The sequence below is a fragment of the Narcine bancroftii genome, chromosome 8 (assembly GCF_036971445.1).
Source record: "Narcine bancroftii isolate sNarBan1 chromosome 8, sNarBan1.hap1, whole genome shotgun sequence".
Classification (NCBI taxonomy): domain Eukaryota; kingdom Metazoa; phylum Chordata; class Chondrichthyes; order Torpediniformes; family Narcinidae; genus Narcine; species Narcine bancroftii.
The window spans coordinates 26,237,350-26,265,098 of NC_091476.1; the positions used below are offsets into that span (position 1 = coordinate 26,237,350).

A 27,749-nucleotide genomic window follows, 5' to 3' on the forward strand; every position below is an offset into this window, starting at 1 on the left:
GAAATCTGGTATAGAAGCACCAGATTATGTATACAAATGTAGTGTTGTTATTATTTGATCAATATAGAATTTTTTAAAGATATCAGAAACTTACCTGAGTAGTTCACATCTATTGGGGTCTTGTTCATCGTAAATAGTTTTCTTCAGAATTCTACTTAAATGCAGTGGGAGCCAACACATGGCAAAGATAACCACCAGACAGAAGACTGTTTTGGCTATCTCGCGTCGCTGTGAAAAGTTAAAACAACAATATAATAATTTATCCCTGTTTAATGGGTATATTCCTCTAAAGCAGAGATAGACAAACATTTTTGGTTGTGGGCCATTTACTGAAACAATTTAAGGAGTTATGGGCCAAACTATTAAGCCTGGCAGTTTTCAATCACCGTTGGCACCTCTAACAGGTCATTTAAAGCCTGTATGGAGCTGATGGCAGTCGGACTGGGTGGTTTGACCCCACGGGGAATGATGAGACTTTGCTCCTTGCTCTCCATGGGTCCACATCTGGTAGCAGTGCTGTTGTTACAGCACCACCCTTTTTTTTCTTGCCGGGGGTCGTGGGGGAGGGGGGAGGCATAGTTTGATCAAGTCTGCTTTAAAGTAATAACTAGGGACACTCTGATGAGATTGTAGTGGAATAATGCAAATTGTCATTAGATGAATGCAAGTTCTGAACTTTTTGTCTATATCGAAAATAAATCCTGTTTAATGTTACAATCTTAGCCATTGCATATCGAGACCAGCTATTCTCAACAGGGGCCGTATGCCTGACCTCCTACCTGCCCCTACAGCACATTTAAATGGGGGGGGCTACGGACTGAAATTATAAAATATTAATTCTTTTTATGTATTATATAGGAGAGAAGTACAGAAGAAGCCAACTAAACTTGACTGCTTCAAAGGTTGAGAATAGCTGTACTAGACCATTGCTGCACCCAAACGCATATTTGTACCATATTGTTGCTCACGGATTTTTGTGTGATTGAGAGTTTAGAGTGGAGGAATTTTATTATGGTGTTAATCTTTTTAATTGATGTACATGTTGCTTTTGGTACCAAAGTATTCTTGGTCAGTTAAAAACAAACTGCTGGAGGAACTTGAGGGTTAAGCAGTGTTTGCGGAGGCAGTGATTGTCAAGATTTCAGGTTGAAACCCTGCATCAATTGAGAGAATTGAAAATGGATAGCTGGTATAAAGAAATAAATGGGAGGGGTGAGGTGGAGTTGGCAGGTGGTGAGTGGAACTAGGTGGGGAGAAGAATGATGGACAGATGGAACTTATATTTGGGAGAAGAGGGTTGAGGGAGATTCAGAGGCTCTAAGGTGTTGTGGAGATGACCAATTGCTGCAGTCTCTTTTATGGATAAGTAAGGGAAGTGATAAATAGAACTGAATAAAAGAGGGGTGCTAATTAGTTGAAGAGGGGACAGGAGGCCGGCCCAGTGAGTTAAGTTTGTGGCTAGATGGAGTCATATGAGGGAAGGAAAAGGAACTGGGTAATGAGGGTGGGTCAGCTGATGGGAATGATACTGGGATAGAACAGTTAGTTGTCTCCTTCAATATTTATCAGATTATCTGTTGTGTTTCACAAAGCTTTCTGTTTGGTTTAAAAACAAACTTGCTTAAATGTAACAAATCTTTCTATTCCAATATATTCTGAAAAGGCTGAAATATAGTTATGGACCTGGTCTAAAATGTATTGTGCTAAAGGTCAACAATTTTCAGACTCAGTTTCGTGACTTTCAATTTACATATGTTGTTTCTGTTCTATTTCTTCTGCATGGTGCAATTGTCTTACCTGCTTTATATGATCATTGAGAGCAATTTGCATTCCATTCCTTCTGCTCAGCATTTCACAGGTCATCAGAGTGTAGAATATACCAGTGCAAGCCAGAGGCAGGCAGAAGTAAAAGCCAAAGAGCCACCAATCTTTTGCATTCTTGTAAAACTGCACAAAAATAGCTCAAATTGTATAAGTTTATAATGGGCAAACAACAGCTTTCATGAACTGCAATCTGTTTATATTCAAACCCTGGAATAATTTTATGTTGGAGGCGAAAGGAAATTTTAAGTTTGGCTATTGTGTGAAGTCCTGTTGGGACATGAATTGGAAACTTATTTTTTAAATGAGTGATAGGAATATCAGTATATGACTGAAGCAGTTAGAGATATTACTCAAACATAAGTGAAATATATTTTAAAATAGAAAATAAATAATATGTCCAAGAAATGTTGGCATTCTGAAATGACATCTTTGGGTTCATTGTTTGCCAATGAATAGTAGACCTACTATTTGTGCCAGCTCTTTAGCATCCAAGACCTTGAGTGCTGCTGAGCAGCCATTTCACACAGTCTCTTTTATGGATATTCCAGAGAACACAACCTCCAAGCAAGGCTGGGTTCAGTGAAATGGGTGAGAGAGGCCTGGAGTTGTGAGGGATGGGATGTTTTAGAGATCAAAGTCTTTTGCATTTTGGAAACAGCGTGGTGATGAGCAAGAGTGAGCCTTGACTGGAGACAGGATAGTATGATGCTTAAAGCCTGGGTGATCACATCAGTGTATTGTGTAGGATGCCAAAAGGAGTCATAAGTAATGGGAGTTAACATAAGATGTATCCTATCCTGGATTAGATATGAAATGTGGGCTAATTTTCCCAGCAAAATTCAAAATGTTGAAAACAGATTGCACATCAAGCAATTCCAATAGATGTGGATGATGGTGAGTACAAGATTGAATTTCAACTGAAAGCTTCTGATCCTATTTCTTGGACATTGTAAACTAATTGCAAAGAAGCTGTGATTGCTTTCCATTCTGTGGGGGAGTGGGGAAGTAGCTTAGGAGTGTACAGCACTGTAGGAAGCAGAAGGAAGGGCTAGTTGTGCAATTCTGCAAACTCCTGCTGAACTTGGTCCTGACTGAATCATAGTTTTGTAGGTTTCTCAATTGAAGAGGCATTGTGCACTCTTCATGCTGTCATGTGTAGTTTGGATTTTATTTATTACAAATTGAAGGAGTATTTGGTGTATTCTGGTATGGATTGGTGTTGGATTTAGATACATTTAATTCAATTTAAATACCAACTCCCACAATTACCTCAACCACATTTCTTGTAAGGATGCTATTCCTTTCTCTCAATTCCTCTGACTGACTCTAAATTAAATTTAGTAAAACATAATGTTGGAGAAACTCAGCAGATCACACAGTGTACTTTATATAGCAAAGATACAAACCAATGTTTCAGGCCTGAGCCTTTCATCAAGGGGTGAGCAAAATGTAGACAGGTACCTGAATAAAATGGTAGGGGAGGAGCACAGTCCCACAGGCAGGAGGTCATGGGTTGATAAAGGAGGGAGGGCACAAACAAAAACGGGGGAGGGTGGGATAGCTCTGTGAATGGAGAGAAGGGAGTTGAGAACTGGTGGAAAGGAGACAGAGGGATAGGGAAGAGGGAGAGAATGGAGAGTGGTCCAGCAGAAACAGAAGAAATAGCTGTTAATGTCATCTAGTTGGAGAGTCTCCAGATGGAACATTAGATGTTATTTTTCCAATTTAAGGGTGATCCTGGTTTGGCAGTACATGAGGCCATGGCAGACATGTTGGTGCAGGAGTGGAGCACAGAACTGAAATGATTGGCCACTGGGAGATCCCTGTCATTTATGCAGACAGCACAGGTGTTCAGCAAAGCGATCTCTCAATCAACATCCAATCCCTCAGAGTAGAGAGGCCACAATGGGAGCACGGGAAGCAGTCAATAACTCCTGAAGATTCAAAAGTGAAGTGTGGCTTCACTTGGAAGGACTGCTTAGGGCTCCAAATGTTGTTGAGAGAGGAAGTGTAGGCACAAGTGTGGCACTTCCTGTGGTCACAGAGGAAAATTTGTGGGAAAGGATGAGGGAGCCTTGGAGCAAGCAGTCCTGTGGAAAGGGGACAATGTGTCTGGTGGTGAGATTATGTTGCAGATGGAAATTGCAGAGGATAATATGTTTGATGCAGAGGCTGGAAGCTTTTTTTTTTTTTTAAATTTTTTTATTTTTCACACCATAAATCACATTAGCCATGATATACACTATTTCTTTTTCACACATATACAGTGACTTTTTCTCCCCCCCCCCTTTCCTCCCAAACCACCCCCCCACCCCCCCCTCTCATCCATTTTAGGTATACAATCTAGGTTGCATTAAGCCAGTCAGACAATGTTGTCATTCAACAAAATTACACCAGAAATTCTACTGAGTCCATTCTTTTCTTTCCTTCTCCTTCCATCAACTTAGGTAATGTTTGTCCCCGGTAGGTTTTCGCTATTGTATTTAATGTAAGGCTCCTATACTTGTTCGAATATTTCAATATTATTTCTTAACCAATATGTTATTTTTTCTAATGGAATACATTTATTCATTTAAATTTGGTAGTTTCTTCCTTTTAATTTGGTTATGTATTTCATTAATATTTAAAGACATATAGTTCAGCGTAGCCCTTTTATATTTTGTTTATCTTCTCTTTCCGTTTTTCCATCATTACCTTTCCTCCTTTTCCATTTCTGTTTTCTTATTTTCAACTCTTTATAAGACAACATTCCTACAACATCTAACATTTTCCTTATTCTCCTATTTCTATCTTATTTATCCCCAATCTCCCCTTCACCTCCTGAGTTGTCCTTTATCCCTTGTCGGACAACCACATCTCCCCTCTCCATTTGGATTTGCGAATCCACTCGCAAGCGTCAACTGATTTTGCAGTGACCGCTATTTCCCCCCACCCCGCCTCCCCCAGAAAAGATTTCACTTTTCATATGTCACAAAGGTCCCTCTTTTAATTCCCTCCTTATTCTCTCTATTCCATTACCTTCCCTTATTAATTCTTGTCTATACTATCTATATTTTCCTCTAAGTACAGATACATTCATGTATGCTCATTGTCTCTATTCACTCTTATACCTCTTTACCTGCATACATATCAATCGTGATCATTTTTACTCTCATTCCCCGTCTTCATCCCTCAGTCTATTTTTGTCTTTACCCACATACATATCAGTCGTGATCATTTTAACTCTCATTACCCGTCTTCCTCCCTCAGTCTATTTTTGTAATTGTTCTGCAAATTTTCGTGCTTCTTCTGGATCCGAGAATAGTCTGTTTTGTTGTCCTGGAATAAATATTTTCAATACCGCTGGATGCTTTAGTATAAATTTATACCCTTTCTTCCATAAAATCGCCTTTGCTGTATTGAACTCTTTTCTCTTCTTTAGGAGTTCAAAACTTATATCTGGATAAATGAAGATTTTTTGCCCTTTATACTCCAGTGGTTTGTTGCCCTCTCTTACTTTTTCCATTGTCTTCTCCAGTACCTTTTCTCTTGTAGTATATCTTAGGAATTTTACTACAGTAGATCTTGGTTTTTGTTGTGGTTGTGGTTTAGAGGCCAATACTCTATGTGCCCTTTCTATTTCCATTTCATGCTGTAGTTCTGGACATCCTAGGGTCTTAGGGATCCACTCTTTTATAAACTCCCTCATATTCTTGCCTTCTTCATCTTCCTTAAGGCCCACTATCTTTATGTTATTTCTTCTGTTATGGTTTTCCATTGTATCTATTTTTTGAGCTAGTAGTTCTTGTGTCTCTTTAGTTTTTTTATTAGATTTCTCCAATTTCTTTTTTAAGTCTTCTACCTCCATTTCTGCTGCTACTGCCCGCTCTTCCATCTTGTCCATTTTTTTTCCCATTTCTGTTAAGGTCATCTCCATTTTAATTATTTTCTCTTCTGTGTTGTTTATTCTTTTTCTTAAATCCTTAAATTCCTGTGTTTGCCATTCTTTAAATGACTCCATGTATCCTTTAATAAGAGCAAGTATATCCTTTACCTTGCCTATCTTTTCTTCTTCTATTTCACCATACTCTTCCTCTTCTTCTTCCTCTGGGTTGGCCATCTGTTGTTTCTTTGGTGCCCTTTCCTCCTCTTCTTTCTTGTTTCTATTGTCTTCTGTGGTCTCTTCTTGCTGCAGGTGTTCTGCAGCTGTCGTTGCCGGCTGTGGAGATCGACTCCCCAGCTGGTCCCCCCTCCCGTCGGTGTGTTTTTTTTCATTCGCATCGCGCATGCGCGAAACTTCGCGCATGCGCGGTTGCGCACTTTTGCTCGGCTCTGCGAGCCATTTTTGTAGTCCATTATTTACCGACCTGAGGGAGCGGGTTTCTCTCTCCGCAGCGGGCCTCTTCGGACAGGTAAGGCCTTCACCTTTTTCCTCCTTTGTCTTCTCTTCCTCTCTTCTTACCGTTGCTTTCGACTTTTCTTTTTTTGTCGCCATCTTCTTTCCACCTTTATACTCACTTTTCTGTAACTTTTATTTCTGTGCCTTTGTGTTTTCTCTTGTTTTTCCCGACTTTTCTGGAGAGGGCTGGAGTTCACCGTCCGGCCACTACTCCATCACGTGACTCCCCCCCAGAGGCTGGAAGCTTGATGAGTGAGGACAAGGGGAGCCCTGTTCTTGTTGCGTCTATGGGCAGAAAGGGCAAGGAAGATGTGTGGGAAATAGAGGAGAATCGGCTAAGTGCTGAGTTGATTGATGGTGGTAGAAGGGAAGGCACGTTTTTTTTTTTTTTAATTTTTTATTTTTCACACCATAAATCACATTAGCCATGATATACACTATTTCTTTTTCACACATATACAGTGACTTTTTCCTCCCCCCCCCCCTCCTCCCAAGCCACCCCCCCCACCCCCCCCCCCCCCCTCTCATCCAGTTTAGGTATACAATCTAGGTTGCATTAAGCCAGTCAGACAATGTTGTCATTCAACAAAAATACACCAGAAATTCTACTGAGTCCATTCTTTTCTTTCCTTCTCCTTCCATCAACTTAGGTAATGTTTGTCCCCGGTAGGATTTCGCTATTGTATTTAATGTGAGGCTCCTATACTTGTTCGAATATTTCAATATTATTTCTTAACCTATATGTTATTTTTTCTAATGGAATACATTTATTCATTTAAATTTAGTAGTTTCTTCCTTTTAATTTGGTTATGTATTCCATTAATATTTAAAGTCATAGTTCAGCGCAGCCCTTTTATATTTTGTTTATCTTCTCTTTCCGTTTTTCCATCATTACCTTTCCTCCTTTTCCATTTCTGTTTTCTTATTTTCAACTCTTTATAAGACAACATTCCTACAACATCCAACATTTTCCTTATTCTCCTATTTCTATCTTATTTATCCCCAATCTCCCCTTCCCCTCCTGAGTTGTCCTTTATCCCTTGTCGGACAACCACATCTCCCCTCTCCATTTGGATTTGCGAATCCACTCGCAAGCGTCAACTGATTTTGCAGTGACCGCTATTTCCCCCCACCCCGCCCCCCCAGAAAAGATTTCACTTTTCATATGTCACAAAGGTCACTCTTTTAATTCCCTCCTTATTCTCTCTATTCCATTACCTTCCCTTATTAATTCTTGTCTATACTATCTATATTTTCCTCTAAGTACAGATACATTCATGTATGCTCATTGTCTCTATTCACTCTTATACCTCTTTACCTGCATACATATCAATCGTGATCATTTTTACTCTCATTCCCCGTCTTCATCCCTCAGTCTATTTTTGTCTTTACCCACATACATATCAGTCGTGATCATTTTAACTCTCATTACCCGTCTTCCTCCCTCAGTCTATTTTTGTAATTGTTCTGCAAATTTTCGTGCTTCTTCTGGATCCGAGAATAGTCTGTTTTGTTGTCCTGGAATAAATATTTTCAATACCGCTGGATGCTTTAGTATAAATTTATACCCTTTCTTCCATAAAATCGCCTTTGCTGTATTGAACTCTTTTCTCTTCTTTAGGAGTTCAAAACTTATATCTGGATAAATGAAGATTTTTTGCCCTTTATACTCCAGTGGTTTGTTGCCCTCTCTTACTTTTTCCATTGTCTTCTCCAGTACCTTTTCTCTTGTAGTATATCTTAGGAATTTTACTACAATAGACCTTGATTTTTGTTGTGGTTGTGGTTTAGAGGCCAATACTCTATGTGCCCTTTCTATTTCCATTTCTTGCTGTAGTTCTGGACATCCTAGGGTCTTAGGGATCCACTCTTTTATAAACTCCCTCATATTCTTGCCTTCTTCATCTTCCTTAAGGCCCACTATCTTTATGTTATTTCTTCTGTTATGGTTTTCCATTGTATCTATTTTTTGAGCTAGTAGTTTTTGTGTCTCTTTAGTTTTTTTATTAGATTCCTCCAATTTCTTTTTTAAGTCTTCTACCTCCATTTCTGCTGCTACTGCCCGCTCTTCCATCTTGTCCATTTTCTTTCCCATTTCTGTTAAGGTCATCTCTATTTTATTTATTTTCTCTTCTGTGTTGTTTATTCTTTTTCTTAAATCCTTAAATTCCTGTGTTTGCCATTCTTTAAATGACTCCATGTATCCTTTAATAAGAGAAAGTATATCCTTTATCTTGCCTTTCTTTTCTTCTTCTATTTCTCTGTACTCTTCCTCTTCCTCTTCTTCTTCCTCTGGGTTGGCCATCTGTTGTTTCTTTGGTGCCCTTTCCTCCTCTTCTTTCTTGTTTCTATTGTGTTCTGTGGTCTCTTCTTGCTGCAGGTGTTCTGCAGCTGTCGTTGCCGGCTGTGGAGATCGACTCCCCAGCTGGTCCCCCCTCCCGTCGGGGTGTTTTTTTTTATTCGCATCGCGCATGCGCGATTCTTCGCGCATGCGCGGTTGCGCACTTTTGCTCGGCTCTGCGAGCCATTTTTGTAGTCCATTATTTACCGACCTGAGGGAGCGGGTTTCTCTCTCCGCAGCGGGCCTCTTCGGACAGGTAAGCCCTTCACCTTTTTCCTCCTTTGTCTTCTCTTCCTCTCTTCTTACCGTTGCTTTCGATTTTTCTTTTTTTGTCGCCATCTTCTTTCCACCTTTATACTCACTTTTCTGTAACTTTTATTTCTGTGCCTTTGTGTTTTCCTTTGTTTTTCCCGACTTTTCTGGAGAGGGCTGGAGTTCACCGTCCGGCCACTACTCCCGGGAAGGCACGTTTTTGAAGAAGGACATCTTGGATGATGTAGAATGGAAGACCTCCTCTTGGAACAGATGCATAGAATCAGAGGAATTGAGAGAAAGGAATAGAATCCTTACAAGGAGTTGGGTGCAAAGAAGTGTAGTTGAGGTCATTGTGGGCATTGGTAGGTTTGTAGAAAACATATGTAGAAAGTTTGTCTTCTGAGAAGGACACAGAAAGATCAAGAAAGAGGAGGGTGTCGTCGGAGATGGGCCAAATGAATTTGAGGTCAGGGTGAAAGCTGCAAAGTAAATAAGTTCACAACCTCATCATGGGAGGATGAAACAGCACCAATATCGTCGTCAATATAGTTGAGTAAAAATTGAGGAGCCTTGTAGAATAAATTACTCCACAAAAAGGCAGACATAGCTGTGAACTATGTGGGTGCCTTTGGCTAACTCTTTGACTTGATGAAAGTGGGATGAATCAGAGGTGAAGTTATTGAGGGTGAGAACAAATTCTACCAGTCAGAGGAAGGTGGTGGTGGAGGGGGACTTATTCAGTCTGTTAAGAAATAAACGAAGGGCTTTGAATCCTGTGTGGGAGGTGTAGAGAGATTTCATGTCCTTAGTGAAAATGAGATGGTCAAGATCAGGTATTAGAGGTTATTGAAGAAATGGAGGGTGTGTGAGATAACGCAGATGTAGATCGGGAGAGATTGGCCCATGGGGGAGAAATGGAATCAAGGTAAGATGATACTAGTTCAGTGGGGCTGGAGCATGCGGAGCCAATGAAACCTAACTAGATAATTGAATTTTTGTATCTTGGGTAGGAGATAGAACCAGCCAGTGTGGGAATAAGAAACAATTTTGGAGACTGTGGGAGTGAGATTACCAGAAGTGATGATATTAGCGATGGTACATGAGACAGTGGCTTGATGATCTTTGGTAGGGTCCTGTTAAAGGGGTAAATAAGAGAAGCTGTCGTCTGGCCTTGGCGAGTCAATGCGCCATTTAATTTTTTTTAAAATTAAGACTTGCATTGAGATGATGCGTTTCACAATAATAGGACATAAAGTTCCCAGATTTTTCTGCAATATTGTGCCACAATCTTTGGCCTTGTTTTCTTGTTAGTAAATTAAAGGCTGGTGAGTCTACAGAAGGCTATCTCAGCAATTCTGAGGGAAGCGAGAGGCTGATTGATACTCCAGCCATGGCAGGTATTTCAAGCCATTATAACCTACAAAGTAAAGCTGAGCATCATAAATTGATGTGATGCTTCGCTATCCAATGAGCTGAACACCTTTTATGCTCACTTTGAAAAGGAGAATTCAATGGTACTAATGAGAATCCCTGCAGAAGCTGGCGACCCTGTGATATCTGTTTCTGAGGCCAACGCCTGAACATCCTTCAAGAGGGTGAGTCCTCACAAGGCATCAGGCCCTTATGGCATACCTGGCAGGGTACTGAAAATCAGTGGCACCCAATTAGCTGGAATGATCATGAACGTTTTAAATCTCATTGCTGTAGTTGGAGGTTCCATCTGCTTCACAAGGGCATCAATCATACCAGTGCCCAGGAAGAAAAGAGTGAGCTGCCTCAGTGACCATCGCCCAGTAGCACTCACATGTACTGCAATGAAATGCTTTGAGAGGTTGAACTTGGCCAGACATAAAACAAACCTAATTAATGATCTGAACCCACAACCTACCGCCACAATCGCTCAACAGCTGATGCAATCTCAATGGCTCTCTTATCAGCCCTGGATCACCAACAACACATACATACATCAAGCTACTTTTCATCGACTAGCTCAGCTTTCAACACCATCATACCCTTAGTGTAGTACAAGTTATGGCAATTCAAAACCCAATTCAAAGCCTCATTCTGGAACAGGATCCTAGACTTCCTCATCGGAAGAGCACAGTCAGTACTGTGACAGATTATGTTGTGTTTGTATTGTATATAGATATGTTTTGGGGAGATAAATTGCAGTGTTTTTTTTAGTGTAGGTCACATACAAATACTTTAAAACAGATCTTATTTAGAATACTGTAGCTCTGCTCATGCTAGACAGACTGGCGCCAAGAGCCTCTGAAAAAGCTTTGGAGAGTGCCCAAGAGATGTCACTAATGGATTGCTGTTTACAAAAAGGCAACAGATGAAAGAAATTGTCAGAGCCACAGGCTGTCTGGAGTGGAATGCTGTTCTGAGGGGGTCATGTGGTTTTGCAAGCAGATAGAGTAAAACAGACTTTCTGTGTGTGAGAGAGAGTGAGGGATCAATTCCACAGTTTTACAGTCAGCAGCAGCAGCTGGGACTGGAACAGGACAAGCTGGCAAGCTTGTGGAAAAACCCCATTTGGAAGACTGGTTGTGAGTGCTTAGTTCAGCCTGGTCAAAGTTCTTGTTGTTTATACAAGAGGAGAGGACTGGTTGCCTAATGTTTCACTTGAAATAAGAGAAACAAAAAGGAACTATGTGGTGACCTTAAAGAAAGAGGTTATCATCTGGAGAATCCTGATGGGGCAAGTGTCTTCGGCATGACACTGAAGTGGCTGGTTACAAGGAATCAGTTGTGGGTGTCCAGCGAATAGCAAATCTCTCTGAAAATCGACAAGAAATTTCCTGAGCGGTAACCATTTACCTTTCAAGCACCAAAGCCTGGTGAACTTTATAAATGTTAAATTCTGAGCATAGTATAAGAATTGCCTGCAACCAGTGAACTTGGAGGAATGAGAAGTGAGATTGAACTGTGAATCAAAGAACCTTTTTGATCTTACATATGCATTACATACACATGCGCTTAGAATTAGAAGGGGGTTAAGTTAATAGTAGTAAGTTAAAGTTTGATCCTGTTTTCATGTTTAAAGACAATTAAAAGCAACTTTTGTTTAAGTAATCATTTGTCTTGGTGAATATCTATTGCTGCTGGGTTTTCGGGTCCTCTAGGCTCGTAACGGTACGAATTGGACACAACATCTCTTGCTCTCTGACAATCAACATAGGCGCATGTCAAGGATGCGTGATTAGCCAACTGCTCTTCTCACTGCACTCATGACTCTGGTTAGGCACAATTCAAATGCCATTTACAAATTTCCTGATGACACCACAATGAATCACAGACTGCAACAAGGAGTGAGATAGATCAGCTGGTTGCACAATGTCACAACAGCAACCTTGCACTTAATGTTAGAAAAACTAAGGAACTATTGTGCACTACAGGCGGCAAAAATACTAGAGATAGGACTTTTATTGATGGAGCAAGTATAAAGGAGATTTGGAGGCGTGTTTTTTTTTGCATGGTGAGTGGGATGTACCTGAATCATATTGCCAGCAGAGATGGTGGAAGTTGATATGAGAGCAACATATAAGAGGAACAGGCTGGGAATTGACAGATATGTATCATGTGTAGGCATATAGGATTCGTTTAATTTCACATAATGGTCAGCACTGATACCATGGTTTCTATGCTGTACAAAGTAACCCTTGCAACATGCAGATAAGGCTCTGTCATTAAGCTAAAAACTTATTAGCACATAGTAAGATACTGTATAATTAAGGTGCTTTCACCTGAAATTCCAGCATCTGCAGTTTTTGTTTATCATTAAGATGTATGTAATTTTGTTGGTTATTTAGCTGACTTTTATTTTTCAAGCTTCATATTGGAAAGCCCTTGCATCTGGAACAGAGTGGTGTTCTATTAAAACATTCAAGACTTGAATTCAAAATCTTTTTATCCTTCTCATATTCAGTTTAGCCTTTATATTACACATAGCAATGAACTAAACAGTCCACATGCATCTGCTGCAAATTGGATTGTCATTTTCAATTTTTCAGTCACTTATTGTTCTTCATCTAATAAATTTAATATCAAAGTTTGAAAATGCTTGGATTGACTCTTACCTCCATGAATACTGATGGCTGGGATAGATGAAGCAAACATACTTTAAGTTCTTCTCCACGATACTTAATTGAAACCATATTGAACCCTATAGCTTCTGGAATTGCTAAAATAATTGAGATCAACCAAATGGCTGTCACTTCCAATGCTTTCTTCAAGGGAATACCAATGCCATGGATACGACTCCAAGAAGCCACAGCTTGATACCTTTTTCAAAGAAATGTTTTTTTTAAAAAAGCATCCTCAACATTGTCATTCTGAGATGGATTTAAAGACTGTTTGAAATACCAGCTACCTCATAATTTATACCAAGTAAAATGGTTTTCTATGCTTAACTGCATGAGTTTGCTTTATAGTTCCATTCATCTTTGTGATGTGCACAGTTTTATTATTGCAGCCAGAAAATCTAGGCCTATGTTTTATAGCACATTAAACAACAATACATAATACAGCAACTTCATTCTTGCAGGGAAAAGATGAAATGATCACCTCAACTTTCAGTCCACAATATAGATACTGTTTATCAACTTAATTTTTATTAGTTTAGAGGTAATAATTGAGTACATTATTTAACATGTTTTGAATCAAAGCTAATCTAATATCTGGAAGTGAGTGGCTGTTTAACCCAGTCACAGTTTAGTTCATTATATTAGAATTTTCGTAAAAATTATTTGTCAATTCAAAGATGCCAGTTTAATTTAATTCAGTAATTGCTTAATCCTGTAATTTTTTAAATATGTGACCATCACTATATCATCTACTTGTCAGTTGCTTGAATGAGATAAAATGAAAAATACTAAACTTGGGGCACATTTCTTACCTGTCGATGCTCAGTGCACAAAGACTGAGGACTGTGATACCTACCGATGCCTTCTGGACAAATGGTACTAACTTGCATACTTCAACTCCAAAAGGCCAGTGCAGAGCCAATAGCTATTTAAAATAATAGAAAATTGAATACTGGTCAAAAGTTAGAAACATGAAACAATGGAACAAAATATGATTTTTATGTTGAGTAAATAGTTGATGCATTGAGAGCTTTGTTCCATGATGTCAAGATTCTGCCAGTTCAACATGCTTCATTTTTGCTTATGAATGTATTGTTGAAGGAAAATTGAAAAAGAATTATGTTCACAGTTTCGACATCTTGCAATACATTATCCAAGAAAATGTTGATCATCTTGAAATAGTTTCACACAATAGTGCCTGTTTTGAAAGTAGTACCTTTTATTCCCCACCTGGAGTTGTTTTAAGGGAAAACTAAAAAATTTAGTTGGGTGTATTTAGGATTCTTAGTGGTTGATCAATTGACCGATAATGAGTTAGATTCAGGACAAATGGTCTCTTGATGTTCACCCCACTTATCAACCTAAAGTTTTCCATCCTTTCACCACCAGTGCATTGTTGCTGCAGTCTTGTTCAATTTTAAACTGCACTACTGCAACTCTCAGAAGTTGCTTTTACGGTGTCTGCCAAACCTGCGGTCAATACCTTTCAAGGGGTCAAAATTAATAAATAATTGGCTGTGCCACTCCATGCAAGTTCTCCTTCAATGTGATGTGGAAATGTATTGTGTCATTTAACTCTGAAATGACACAATGAAGCACACTCACTGTAGAATTGCTCTGGTTCAAGATGGCCTAATGGACTTTCTCAAGAGAAATGTGAATGGATATTAAATGCTAGCCTTGTCAATGTTTATGTTCCATGTACAAACAAAAATAAATCTAGTTTAATTACAAGGAGAATATCCTAGGTAGGTGATAGATGGAGCAGGGCCTCTGGAGTAAAAGCAGAAAATACTGGAGAGGCTCAACAGATCAGATAACATCAGTGCAGAGAAAAAGAGAATTAGCATTCTGATCTTTTGTTGAAACGTATTCTTTTTTGAAGGAAGCTCATGAAACTGAAATAGTAATTTCCTGCCGCAAATGCTTCCTGACCTGAGTATTTCCAGCATTTTATAATTTGATTTCTAACTTCTAGAAATTGCAGATGTTTGTTCTTTTTAATGATTTGGAAGTGGAAATTCCAACTAGATGGTCATTTTAGGATTCCTATGATGAATTAACATTCTGCAGAGAGGTTGTTCTATACAGACTGTTCACAATGAAAATTCAAGTGTGATCCATGAACAATATTGGTACATGTGTCTTGCTCCTAGGAACATACCCTACCCATATGATTGGCTTAAAAATTTTCTGTTCTCCCCCCTCCCCTTTCCCTTTGTCTTCTTTTCTCCAGCTCTCCACCCCCTTCCACTCCATTCATACAGCCACCTCTCCTCCCCAATGCTTGCTGGTGTGCCTTCCCTCCCTTATCCATCCTATCTTTGGGACTGTGCTCCTCCCCCTGCCCCTATCCCCAACCAGTTTGTTCGAGCGCCTGTCCACATTTTGTCCATACCTTAATGAAGAGCTCAAGCCCGAAATGTTGATTATGAATTTTTATCTTTGCTACATAAAGTACACCGTTTGACCAGCTGAGTTTTTACCTCAGCCACGGTGTCTGCAGACTTTTGTGTTTTGACTTGATCACAATCTAACAATACTGCTGATAAATTGTTTAAATTAAGATTTGAGTGCTATTTAAAAGAGCAGAAAATATATGCAATTGGTGGTGACATCTACTTTTTTCACAAATAATTTAAAAAATGGTGTCACTGTACTTTGATAGCTGTTTTTCAACATAGTTTGTTTGAAAAGGCAGTTTCGTGTAACAATTTAGTCTTTTTTAAATTTGTTTCAGATATTGCTCTTGTATGAACTATCCTATTTACATTACTTACATAGCACATTTTCCATAAGGCATGACAGAGATATGGGACAATGATTGCTGTGATTAAAATGCAGGAAGGTTTAAAACATTAGAATGAAGATTTCCCCAGGGGTAGAAAGCCAATGGACAATGGGGCCAAAATCTGCTATGGTGCATGGAACTATGATCACGATGAATTGTGGCATTCTGATGATTAATGCTGAGACAATGGAGCTACCAGGGAAAGTACAAAATTATCACATGTTGATCTGATGAGGTTGGAGGTAGATTTTAATTGTTGATAAAGTGAACTACTTTTAGAAGTGGAAAAAATTGCTTGCAAAATAGGATTTGGGGAAAGATGCTAAATTCAAGTTGAGCAGAAAATTGTAAAACTTATCTACAGAAGCTGGAATTGTAAACAAAACCCTTTTTCTCTGGGCAAGTTGCAGTCTGCATGACTCAATATTGAATCTTCCAATTTTCGATAACTTGGTCTTTCTGGTTTGCATCAGGTCTGGACATTGATGCTGGCCATTCCTCTCCTTTTTTTTCCCCCTTTGGCCTGCTCAGTATGTGCCAGTAAGCCAGGCTGCACAACATAATTCAGACCACATCATTAACAACTCTACACAGGCAAAGAAGCCTTGTTCAATGGCTGCCCATTGTTTCACCCCATGACTGACATTCTTTTTGTTCTGTCCATTGTCTTCCTCCACCTTCCCTGTTACTTAGACTAACTTGCTTTCCCTCTTTCTCTGTTCTGATGAAAGATCTTCAACCCAAAACACTGGTTTATCTTTCCAGAGGTATTGCTAGACTGGCTGATTTCTTTTCCCCCAGCATTTTGATTTCGGTTTCATGCAGCATATTGGATTTGCGTCTGCACCCTGGTGAGTTGGCAGCTGCCATAAATCCTGGAGTATAGGAGAGATGCCTTTTTGTCTGGGAATTTCAGTACATTGGAAGTTTAATATTGTGTAGAGAAAATGACAACAATCTGAGGATGTCAAAGGAGGTTCAGCTCAATATTTAGTAACACCAAGAGTAATGTGTGCATTATGAAGAGATATAAACTCAGGATATAGTGTCATAGCATAAAGGAAGAAATCATCAGTAATTGTGCTTAGACATGAGTGAAATCCTAAATTTAGCATGAAATACTTAATAGCTTTGTAATGTTTCTGTTCCATCAGTATTATGCTCCCCTGTGCTATTACGATAAAATGATTAAAATTGCTAAATAGCCTAATGACCCACCTCATTAATTATTATACTATTGCCTTATTAGGCCAGTAGTTTCTGTTTGTTCATAGTATTCACTTGATACATTGAATTATCTTTGGTCTTAGCTCAGTTTGAAACCTGGGATGAATCAATTTGATGTGTTAATTATGGTTCCAATTGTATTTCATGTGTGACTTGGTTTATTTTGCATGTTTTATACAAGCGTATACGCTTGCAGTTTTGTGATGAACAACTATCAATTTCACTATTATTCATACCCTGCAAGCTCCTTTCCACTGTACATTTTAGCCTTTTTTAAAGTAGTATCTAATTTATTCCTTGAGTACACACCTTTGCTAATGAAATCTAATCCCATATTAAAACTTGTCCATTCTCTTTGTACAACAAAAACCATATTTTTGCTTCTTTTCTATTTCTGTAATACCTTGTAAATAGTAATTGGGATATCTATCAGGATGTAGATCAAATCTCCAAGAGCTAGACTGGCGATCAAGACATTTGGTCCACTTCTCATGCATTTATTCTTGTAGATGATTCGGAGCAATGTGGAATTTCCAATTATCCCCACAACAAAGATCATACAGGAGATTACAGAATTAATATATTTAAAAGCTTGTCGTATTTCTGTCTGTTTAATACACATAGGAGGAGTTGAAGACCGAGATGTTTTCTCTGCGGGTCCCTTCGGATTTTGATGTCCATTTGTGTACAACAGGACTGCAGTTGGCCTTGGTAAGCTTGAAGAAATTGTTCTGTTTGGCTTTAGATTTTCTGTAATAAAATTAATTTTGGGTGTATCTTTGGAAGATTCTTCTTGACCATGAATGATGATGTTCAGACAGATTAATAGAAGTGTAAAAGACACTACAGTGTTCATCATGGCCATTTGATCATTAAAATAAGGCAGTAACTGGTTGTGCTTAAATAGTGGAGATGAAGATGTCTTCTGCGGGGAGCTAAAATAAAAAAGAACAAAGAAGAAAAATAAGATCTTACGAAAACAGTTTGGAATTTCTGACTTCTGATAGTCTCCATAATCAGTGCAGCCATTACCATTCTATGCTGCAGCAATCAAATGAATCTTCCAACTCAAAAACTCAGAATATCAACTTGTGTTAATGATAAGTTTGTAAATCCATCTTAGCTGCAGACTTTGGAATGCATTTCTAAAGGACCAATCACTTTTTAATTAGTTTCCTCAGTCTACATTTGGTATGAATTAAATGTTGGAATTGTCTGGCTGCATTGGCTCAGAATCTGAAACAGGATTTTGATGCGTTGTTATTGTCACTTAGTTTTCTTTAATGCACTTTGTTTCAGTCTTAACAATATGGGCAACAATTAATTCATCACTTATTAAAATCATTAATTGAACATAGAACATTGCTGCACAGTACAGGCCCTTCAGCCCACAATATTGTGCTAATGTACAAATATCTACCCCAAAAAAACTTCCTACCTTGCAACCCTCTATTTTACTTTTATCCTTGTGCCTGACTCTTAAATGTCTCTATTGTTCCGGCCTCCACCTCCCTAGGCAATGCATTCCAGCCTCTCACAACTCTGGTTTTTTTTTAAAATAAATCTTACCCCTGATGGTTCCCCTAAATTTTCCTCCCCTCACTTTGTATAGATGTCCTCTGGTGTTTGTTAGTCTCATCCTGGTGAAAACGGTGCTGGCTGTCCACCTATCTCTGTCTCTCATAATCTTGTGGACTTCTATTAAATCATCTCTCATCCTTCTTCGCTCCAAAGAGGAAAGCCCTGGCTCTGCTAACCTTGCCTCATAAGACATATTTTCCAATCCAGGCAACATCCTGGTAAATCTCCTTTGCACCCTCTTTGTAGTTTCCACATCCTTCCTGTAATGAGGTGACCAGAACTGAACACAATATTCCAAGTGTGGTTTCACTTGAGATTTATAGAGCTGCAACATTACTTTATGACTTCTGAACTCAATCCCCCGACTAATGAAGCCCAGCATACCATAGGCCTTCTTAACTATCCTCTCAACCTGTGCAGCAACTTTGAGAGATCTATGGATTTGGATCCAGACTGCTAAGTATCCGACCATTAGCCATATACTCTACCTTGGAGTTGGAACTAAAGGCTTACATTAGGAGCATTACCATTCAGTACCTGAGCCTCTCTTGCCAGTTAATATCTGACTGATCTTAGCTCTGAATTCTCATCTGTCCATTGTAAGCTTTTTATCCTCTTGTTCGTCAGGAATCTATGAACCTCTTCCTTTTTAAAAAAAAAACACAAAGACTGATCAGAGACTCACAAACTTCTGAGGAAATCTTTAGCTTCACCTCAGGCTTGAATTAACAAACTTTTATTCTATATAATGACTTTACGGTCTAGATTCTTCTGCAGGAGGAAATTCTTCTCCATATCTACCTGGACAACCCTCAAACACTTTTACTTTCCTAAACTCCAGTAAATACAAGGCTCGGCTATCTGTTTGTTGCAAGGTAACTTTCTCATTCCAGGTATTAATCTTGTAAACCTCTGAACTGCTTTTTGTGTACAAACGTCCATCCTTGAATAAGGAGTACTCCAGATTTCATCTCCTCAGCACACTCCAGAACTAAAGAAATTTAAATAAAAACTTGAGTTTCATATTAAGTGCTAGTAGTGTTTTCCCCCTTATAATGTTTGCATTTATGTAGCTCAAAACTTTAGGATACTGAAAGCACCTTTTTTTTCTCTGTATCATTAAGTCTGATAGTGTGCATTTGTGTCCAAATGGTGGCTGTTTCACACAGCAAGAACATAGTCATAAGACAATTGGATAAACTAAATTCACCAACATTTGTTCAAGGTAACTCTTGACTTACTAGGAACATTACATTCCATTAATTTTTGAGTAATATCATCAGATCTTATGGTGGGGCAAATAATTTGTCTTGCCTTAAAACTGACAGCATGTCATTCCCTTTGGGTGACAACCCCAGATCAAGTGCACAAGAGGTTTTTAAACCTATGATCTCTTAAATCATTCAGGACAATGTTAACCAATTTCAAAGTTTTTGATTCTCAATTTATTAATGCAAAAGATGTAATTCAAAACCTTCTTGGTTCTATTATAGTCTACGATTAACCTTTTTATAATTTGGGGTTGGAGTTAAAATGTTAGTGAAATAACACATTTTTGTTGATCTTTGTACCATGTAATTAAAATTTCATAAAATGTGTCTTTATGATGCATTTGCTTGAAACTATATTTATTGCAAAAACAAACATTATGTCATCACAAGAGTATTTGAAATGATTACTACCTGCTGTTTTTTTGCTTTATTACATTGTGTACGAGAAAATGAAATTCTGGTTAAGCATATAATTATTATGAATACAGAAGAAGAGGTGCTGAGCCTATTTTTCTGAGCCCACTTATGAATTGATCAAACTCTATCTTGAAAGCAAAAATGCAATAATCTCTACTGTGATTAACATTATAAAATTGGCCATTGCAATTTCTCCATGCTGGTAAAGAATAGAGTCAAATTTATCCTTTTTTTTGTTTAGTCCCAGGATAACCATCACTTCCTGATTAAAGATATCATGTTAGTAAGCGACCCAGGGTTCATTGGCTGGGTGTGGACATCTTGATTACTGTGCTCATGCATGAGTCTTCGTTTGGAGCAGGTGTAGTGGCTTCACATTAATATTAGCTCGTTTGATGCATGCGCGAGAGTTAAGGGCATGAATTCAATATCGTCAGGGTGTTTAACTCGTGCAGATGCCAATTAAACTTCTAGAAACGCCTTGTGTGGTTATTTCGTCATTGTCCACTGCGATTCCAGTGGCCACAAATGGTGATCCCGATGAGTCCAAAAACATATTTTTGGACAAACATGGACTCTGCAAGCTGTTGCCTTGAAGTTATCACCTTTCTGGATGGCTGAGCCTGTGGTTCCAACAGGTTGAAGCACAATTTCACCTTCATAAAGTCGAATTGGACACCACTCATTATTACCATCTTGTCAACATCCTGGACCAAGCCGTCCCTAAGAGGATCGGTGACTTCCTATGCGGTCCACCATGTAACAGCAAGTATGATGCTTTAAAAGTACTTTTATTATGTGTATCTGGTATGTCCTGTAGGGAAAGGGCTGCAAAATGACTACATATCAATGGATTGGGAGACCACGCCCCTTCAGAACTAATGTTCCTGGCAGCTGACGAAAGGCCCAATATGTTATTCGAGCAGCTCTTTTTAGAGCAAATGGCAGATGATATTAGGCACTTGTTATCCAAGTGTTCATTTGAAGACCCAAGGGCTGAGGCAGCAGAGGCAGACATTCATTGGCAGGCTATAAACCACAGCAAGGAAAGACAAATCTCCCTTAGCCTGCTCAAGTTCCTTAGGATCATCGCTGGAGTTGGAATGGTAGGGGACAAACTCCCCTGGAACCCTTCTGATTTTGATCCTGTGTCACAATCTAGTGCTCTTAACACATCACTCCCTACAAGCAGGAAACACCCCAAGACAAGCAACCAGCCTGGTGTTATTACCACGTGCATGGGGGGTGGGGGGGGAGGGGTGGGGAGTTAAATGCCCAGAAATGCTTTCTACCCTGCCCATTTGCAGGAAATGCCCAGGCAAACCACCACTAAGGGCTTCAGCAGTTGGCAAGAAACTGCATCCTACTCTATGTATGGGACCAGTTGTCCCAGTGAAAATTTCTGGTGGACACTGGTTCAGAAGTTAGTGTATTTTCACCCACCAGTTTTGATGCACATCATCCTACCCCAGACCTGCAACTACAAACAATTAACAGTTCCAACATTCTGATCTTTGACATCAGGAAAATGAATGTCAAGTTCAACAATTATCTCTACAATTGGCCATTTACTATAGCAGCAGTATCCTGACCTTTGCTTGGTGCAGATTTTCTTCGGGCTTATTCATTCCTCATTGACTTAAAAGATGCAACTACTTTTCAGACTATTCCTCTGGAGATGCCTCTACCCCTGCTCTGCACCTTCAAATGTTAGGTAAACCAGTAGATAAATTCTCCAAGCTGTTGGAAGATTTCCCTGAGATTACTACTCTACAATTATCTGTCTCCACTGCAAAGCATGGTGTTACACATTGCATTTGTACGAAAGGCCCTCCTATCCATGCTATTGTCTGCTGCTTGCCTCCAGAGAAGTTGTGCTTAGCTAGGGAAGAGTTTGCCAAGATGGAGGAACTAGGCATACTAAGGGCACCACTGCAGTCTTTCCTGGCAGTTACTTGGCATTTTGCTCATGTCCACGTGGACATCATTGGTCTGCTTCCTGTTTCAAGAGGATACCATTATCTTGCAGTAATAGACAGGTTTACGTGGTGGCCTGAGCCCATGCCTATGGTAGATGCTTCTACAAACACTTGTGCTTGGGTGTTCCTGAGTTTCTGGGTGTCCCGTTTTGGTTTACCGGCACGTTACTTCGGATAGAGGACCACAATTTACTTCCTCGCTGTGGACAGCCTTGTCTTGCTTGCTCAGTACAACAATTCATCATCCAAATGCCTATCATCCCCAGGCCAATGGAATGGTGGAAAGATTTCATCGACATCTCAAGTCAGCCTTGATGGCTCATTTAGAGGACCCGAACTAGACTGACAAGTTGCCATGGTATTACTGGGCATTAGAATAACTCCAAAGGAGGGCCTCCAATTTTCATCTGCGGAGCTCACACCGTTGGTGGTTCCAGGGGAGTTTGTCCCCTACCATTCCAACTCCAGCAATGATCCTAAGGAACTTGAGCAGGCTAAGGGAGACTGTAGTAAAATTGACCCCTATACCACCATCATCACCTGGAGAAATCTCTTCTTTTGTACCTGAAGACTTCAAAAACTGTGAATATGTCTTCATCTGAAGGGGAACACTTGGTCAACCTTTACAGATGCCTAAGCCTAAGATAACTGGAAAAAAAAATGAAACCAATGTTGGAAGAAGCTCTAAAAACAAGCTGGCAGCTTGTTTAAACCCCATTTTGAAAACTTTGTGAGTTGTGAGTTTAGCCTGTTGAAAACCCTTGTAGTGCATACAAGAGGAAATGGCCAGCTAGAGTATTTCACTTGAAATAAGGGAAACAAGAGGAACTCTGTGGTGACGTGGAAGAAGAGGTTATCATTTGGAAAACCTTGATGGAGCAAGTTTCTTCGACAAGACACTGAAGTGACTGATCGGAAGGAATCAGTTGTGGATGAACAAGAACCTTCCTGAGCGGTCACCATTTATATTTAAACACCAGAGTCTGGTGAAAATTCATAAATGTTGAATTCTGTGCACAGTTTAAGGATCGCCTGATACTGGTGAACTTGGAGGAGTGAGAAGTAAGATTAGACTATGAATCAAATAGCTTGTCTGAACTTGTACACATTACATACATATGTGCTTAAAATTAGAAGGGGGTTAAGTTAATACTAATAAGTTAGTTTGATCCTGTTTTTATGTTTAAAGAAACTTAAAAACACTTTTGTTTAAATTACCATTTGTCTTGGTGAATTTCTATTGCTGCTGGGTTTTGGGGTCCTCTGGGCCCATAACAATAGCGAATAGAGAAACTTCTATATTGAAACATTTAATTGAGCTTTGGAATAGGGTTGATAAAGAGATTGAGGGAGGAGGTTTATTTTCAAGAAAAACACCATTATTTCAGAATAGATTGATTCTGTTTTCCATGGGAAATCAATTTTTAAAGATTTAGCAGTGCCAGGGTATCAGGAAGATTGAGAATATTTTTGAAGTAGGGAAATTTATTACTCTTAATAGAATGAAGGAGAAGTTCAAGGTACCTGAGAATACTAGACTTAGTTATTATCATGTTAGGGAATTTTTATGCAAAAATTTTGGTCAAGAGCCATTATTACCAGCAGAGATGGAATTAGAATCATTGTTATGTACTGGAAATGTAAAGAAATTTATTTCAGTAATGTTTAGGTTTTTACAAAAGAAAGCTTGAAAAGTAGGGGTTCATAAATCTAGACAAAGATGGGAATTAGATTTGAATAAACAAATAGATGAATGTGATTGGATTGAGTTATGTAGAGTAAATATGAAAAGTACAATAAATATGAGGTACAATACAATTGTATTCATTAGTTATATTTGACACCACAAAAGTTAGAAAAATTGAATCTGACTTTTTCAGATTTATGTTTTAGGTGTGGACAGGAGATTGGTACATTTTTTGCATTCTACTTGGCAGTGTCCCAGAATTAAACCTTTTTGGTTAGAAATAGACAATCTCTTGGAACAAATAATGGGGATTAAGTTCCCACAGGATCCAATATTATTTTTCTTGAGTGACATTAGAAGTGTTAAACCTAAATTGAATTTGAATTTGTATCAAAAGAAGTTTATTCAAATTGCTTTAGCAATAGTGGAAAAAAATGTATCGCCATAACTTGGAAGTCTGATTATGGAAAGATGGCATTTAGAAGTTCGGTGTTGTATAGCACTTGAGAAACTTAACGTATAATTTAAGAGATTGAAAACCATACATTTTGGAAGATATGATGTCCATATTTACAAAGTGTGGGTGTGAATATTTAAATGAAGATCTGACACTCCCCTTCTCCTTAAGATCTCAGTATATTAGAAGAAAACTTAAAGTAATAAGTGCTCCTGTTGAGGGTCTCATCCTCTTTTTTTTCCTCTTTTTTTTAGTAAGGGTTTGGGGAGGAGTGTATATAGGGGGATTTCTTGTTTTTATATACGCCACATGTATTTGGATTTGATTTGTAATATTATGTGAATTCTTTGTGGTTTTAAATTTATAAATAAAATGTACAATATGAAGATGGCGTTTTAGGGTGGGGTTCTTCTTCATCCTTGGAGGATTCTGCAGGCTTTTTTTGCAGGCTTGTTGGGTTTCTTGTTTACATAACTGTCAGATCAGGGACTTTCCATTTTTTTTAAGGAAAGAGATCATGAGACTGTTTAATTATTGTGATGGCATTACCATGTAATATTTGTCAATCAATATGGATAAGATATTAAAGTTTATACGTTTTGACATTAACGGTTTAAACAGGATGATCAAGAGAATGGCTCACTTGAAAAAGTTAAAGGCAATGCAGTCTTTTTTACAGGCAACGCATCTTGCTAAGGTGGAACATGACAAGATAAAAAGAGGATGGGAGGGGCAGGTTTTCTCTTTGTCATTCAATTCTAAGGCAAAAGGGGTTGTGATTTAAAAAAATCATAATTAAAGTGCTCCAGTTATTGTAGAGAATTTATCAAAAGACCAAGCGGGTAGAAATGTGATAGTAAATTGTAAGATTTATTCAGAGTTATGGACATTTATATATATTTATACACAAAACTACGATGAAGAATATATTTTTTAAAGCTGTTGAGGGGAGACAAAATATTTTGATAGGAGGAGATTTTAATTTTTTCTGGATCTGATATTGAATAAATCTGTAAGAACAGTAACTAGGGCTAAGGCTGCTAAAATTACATAATCTTATATGAAGGATCTAAATTTGATTTATATTTGGAGGCAGTTGAACCCAACAGAGAGAGTCTATTCTCTCCACTCGATACATGAGTCACATACAAGAATCAATTTATTTTTACTGTCAGCTGAACTAAAAGTAGGGTGATGAAGTCAGAATATTTATTGAGGCTGCTTTCTGATCACTCACCGCTTATGCCAACTATTTCAATAGCGGAGAAACAGGAAGGTGTTTACAGATGGAGTTTGAACCCCATAATGTTAAAGCGGGAGGATTTTAAACAAATTATTAGGTGACAAATAGAGATCATTTGTGAAACAAATTTGGGATCAATGGATAACAGCTTTTTAATATGGGATACAATAGAAGCTTTTTTGAGAGGTCAAATTACTTCATTCATGAAAAATGTGAAGAGGAAATCTAAGCAGAATTAAATAATTTGGAAAGCGAGATAATGGAACTAAAATACATATATCTCAGAACAGGTGAACAGTATAAATTTAGAACAATGGAAAACAAAAAATGTTATAATATCTTACAAATGTACTGAGTGGAGGAAAACAATATTAAAGACTAGGCAGAAAGATTATGAACTGGGGGAATAGGCTCATAAGGTGCTGGCATGGCAATTAAAGATGGAGGAGTCAGCAAGTGCAATAAATGCAATACAGAAGGATGCCAATGTAGTTACATATAATCAGAAAGAAATACATGATGCCTTTTGGCAATGCTACACTGAGCTTTATAAATCAGATATACCGGGGGGATGAACATGAAATATGTGAGTTCTTAGAAGGGGTTGAATTTTCTAGATTGGATGAAAATTATAGAAATGACCTGGATGTTGCTTTTACAAGGGAAGAAACTGTGAAAGCATTGAGTATGTTGCAGGCTAACACGCCTCTAGGAGAAGATAGGTTTCCACCTGAGTTCTATAAAGAATTTAAAAGATGTGTTAATCCTATTACGGATACTTCTGGAATCTTTTTCAATGGAAATAATTATGGTATTACCCAAAAAGAATAGAGATCCATTAAAAACATCATCATATAGGCCAATTTATCTTCTTAATGCTGACTAAAAAATTGTAGCAAAGGTGTTAGCCAATAGGCTGGGGAAATATCTACTGAAATTAATACATCTGGATCAGGAGGGATTTGTAAAGGGTGGACATTCAGCAAACAATCTAGTCAGTTTAATATAATACACATGGCGAAATCGGGGTGTAATCCAAGTATTACAGTTTCTCTTGATGCAGGAAAGCCATTCGACCAATTAGAATGACAGTTTTTGTTTAAAACATTGGAGAAATTTGGTATAGGAAGGGGATTCGTGAATTGGATTAAGGCATTATATCACAGTCCACAGACAAAGGTAATTACAAATAGTCAAATGTCGACAGTATTCTCTTTGAGTAGATAGAGTAGGCAAGGATGCCCTCTGTCTCCATCATTTTTATAATGGGAATTAAACCTCTGGCTGAAATTATTAGAAGAGATCCTAAGATTAAGGGCTTCGTAGTCGGACAAGAAAAAAATTAGTTTATTTGCGGATGATGTATTGTTTGTCAGATCTGGAAGGGTCCTTGGAAAAGTTACAGGAGACCCTCAGAAAGTATGGTAGTGTCAGGTTAATATGGAAAAAGTGAAATAATGCCCTTAAACAATGATGATAGGGAGGAGTCACATGATGGAGTAGAGGCCGGTCAGGGAATTCCAGCCCTCTCCGGAAAAGTTGAAAAAAAACGCACAAAACACAAAGGTACAAGAATAAAAATTAAAACAAAGTAAAAGTAAAGGTGAGAAGAAAATGGCAGTGAAGAGAGAAAAGTCGAAAGCAACGGGAAGAAGAGAAGATGAAAGAACGTCGGAAGAAGAAGATGAAGGCCTTACCTGTCCGAGGAGGCCCGCCACGTAGAGAGAAGCCCGCTCCCTGAGGTCAGTGGAAGTCCTGAGCTCGGGACTACAAAAATGGCTCACAGAGCCGAGTAAAAGTGCGCAACCGCGCATGCACATGAAAAAAAACACACTGACGGGAGGGGGGAACAACTGCAGAGTCGATCTCCATAGCTGAGAGTGACAGCTGCAACACAGCAACAGAAAGAGAACACAGAAAACAATGAGAACAAGAAAGAAGAAAGCAAAAAGAAAACAAGGAAACAACAGATGGTCAACCCAGAGGAAGAAGAAGAAGAACATAAAGAAATGGAAGAAGAAGGGAAAGGCACGCCAATGGAAATATCTTTTTTTAAAGAATATATGGAATCAATGAAAGAATGGCAATTACAAGAATTTAATGAGATAAAAAGAAGAATTAAGAGTGCAGAAGAAAAAATGAATAAAATAGAAATGGTCATATCAGAGATAGGAAAAAGAGTGGATAATGTGAAAGAACGAGAAATAATT

General features: G+C 38.6%; 2 protein-coding genes across 2 annotated transcripts in view; one reads left to right on the top strand and one right to left on the bottom strand.

Annotated features, from left to right (window-relative positions):
• The window catches only part of polr1d (RNA polymerase I and III subunit D), a 63,223-nt gene that overhangs the window by 20,402 nt on the left and 15,072 nt on the right, over positions 1-27,749 (top strand). The window contains exon 6 of the transcript XR_011342976.1: positions 17,529-17,615. The gene's annotated coding sequence lies outside the window, so the exon portion shown is untranslated. The remainder of the gene's footprint in view (positions 1-17,528; positions 17,616-27,749) is intronic.
• Positions 1-27,749, bottom strand: part of LOC138740524 (endothelin receptor type B-like) — a 46,619-nt gene that overhangs the window by 2,508 nt on the left and 16,362 nt on the right. The window contains exons 2-6 of the mRNA XM_069893310.1: positions 17,308-17,839; positions 13,699-13,811; positions 12,881-13,085; positions 1,798-1,947; positions 95-228 (exon numbers count right to left, since the gene is read on the bottom strand). Coding sequence (XP_069749411.1) covers positions 95-228; positions 1,798-1,947; positions 12,881-13,085; positions 13,699-13,811; positions 17,308-17,769 — 1,064 coding nt within the window. The 5' untranslated portion in view covers positions 17,770-17,839. The remainder of the gene's footprint in view (positions 1-94; positions 229-1,797; positions 1,948-12,880; positions 13,086-13,698; positions 13,812-17,307; positions 17,840-27,749) is intronic.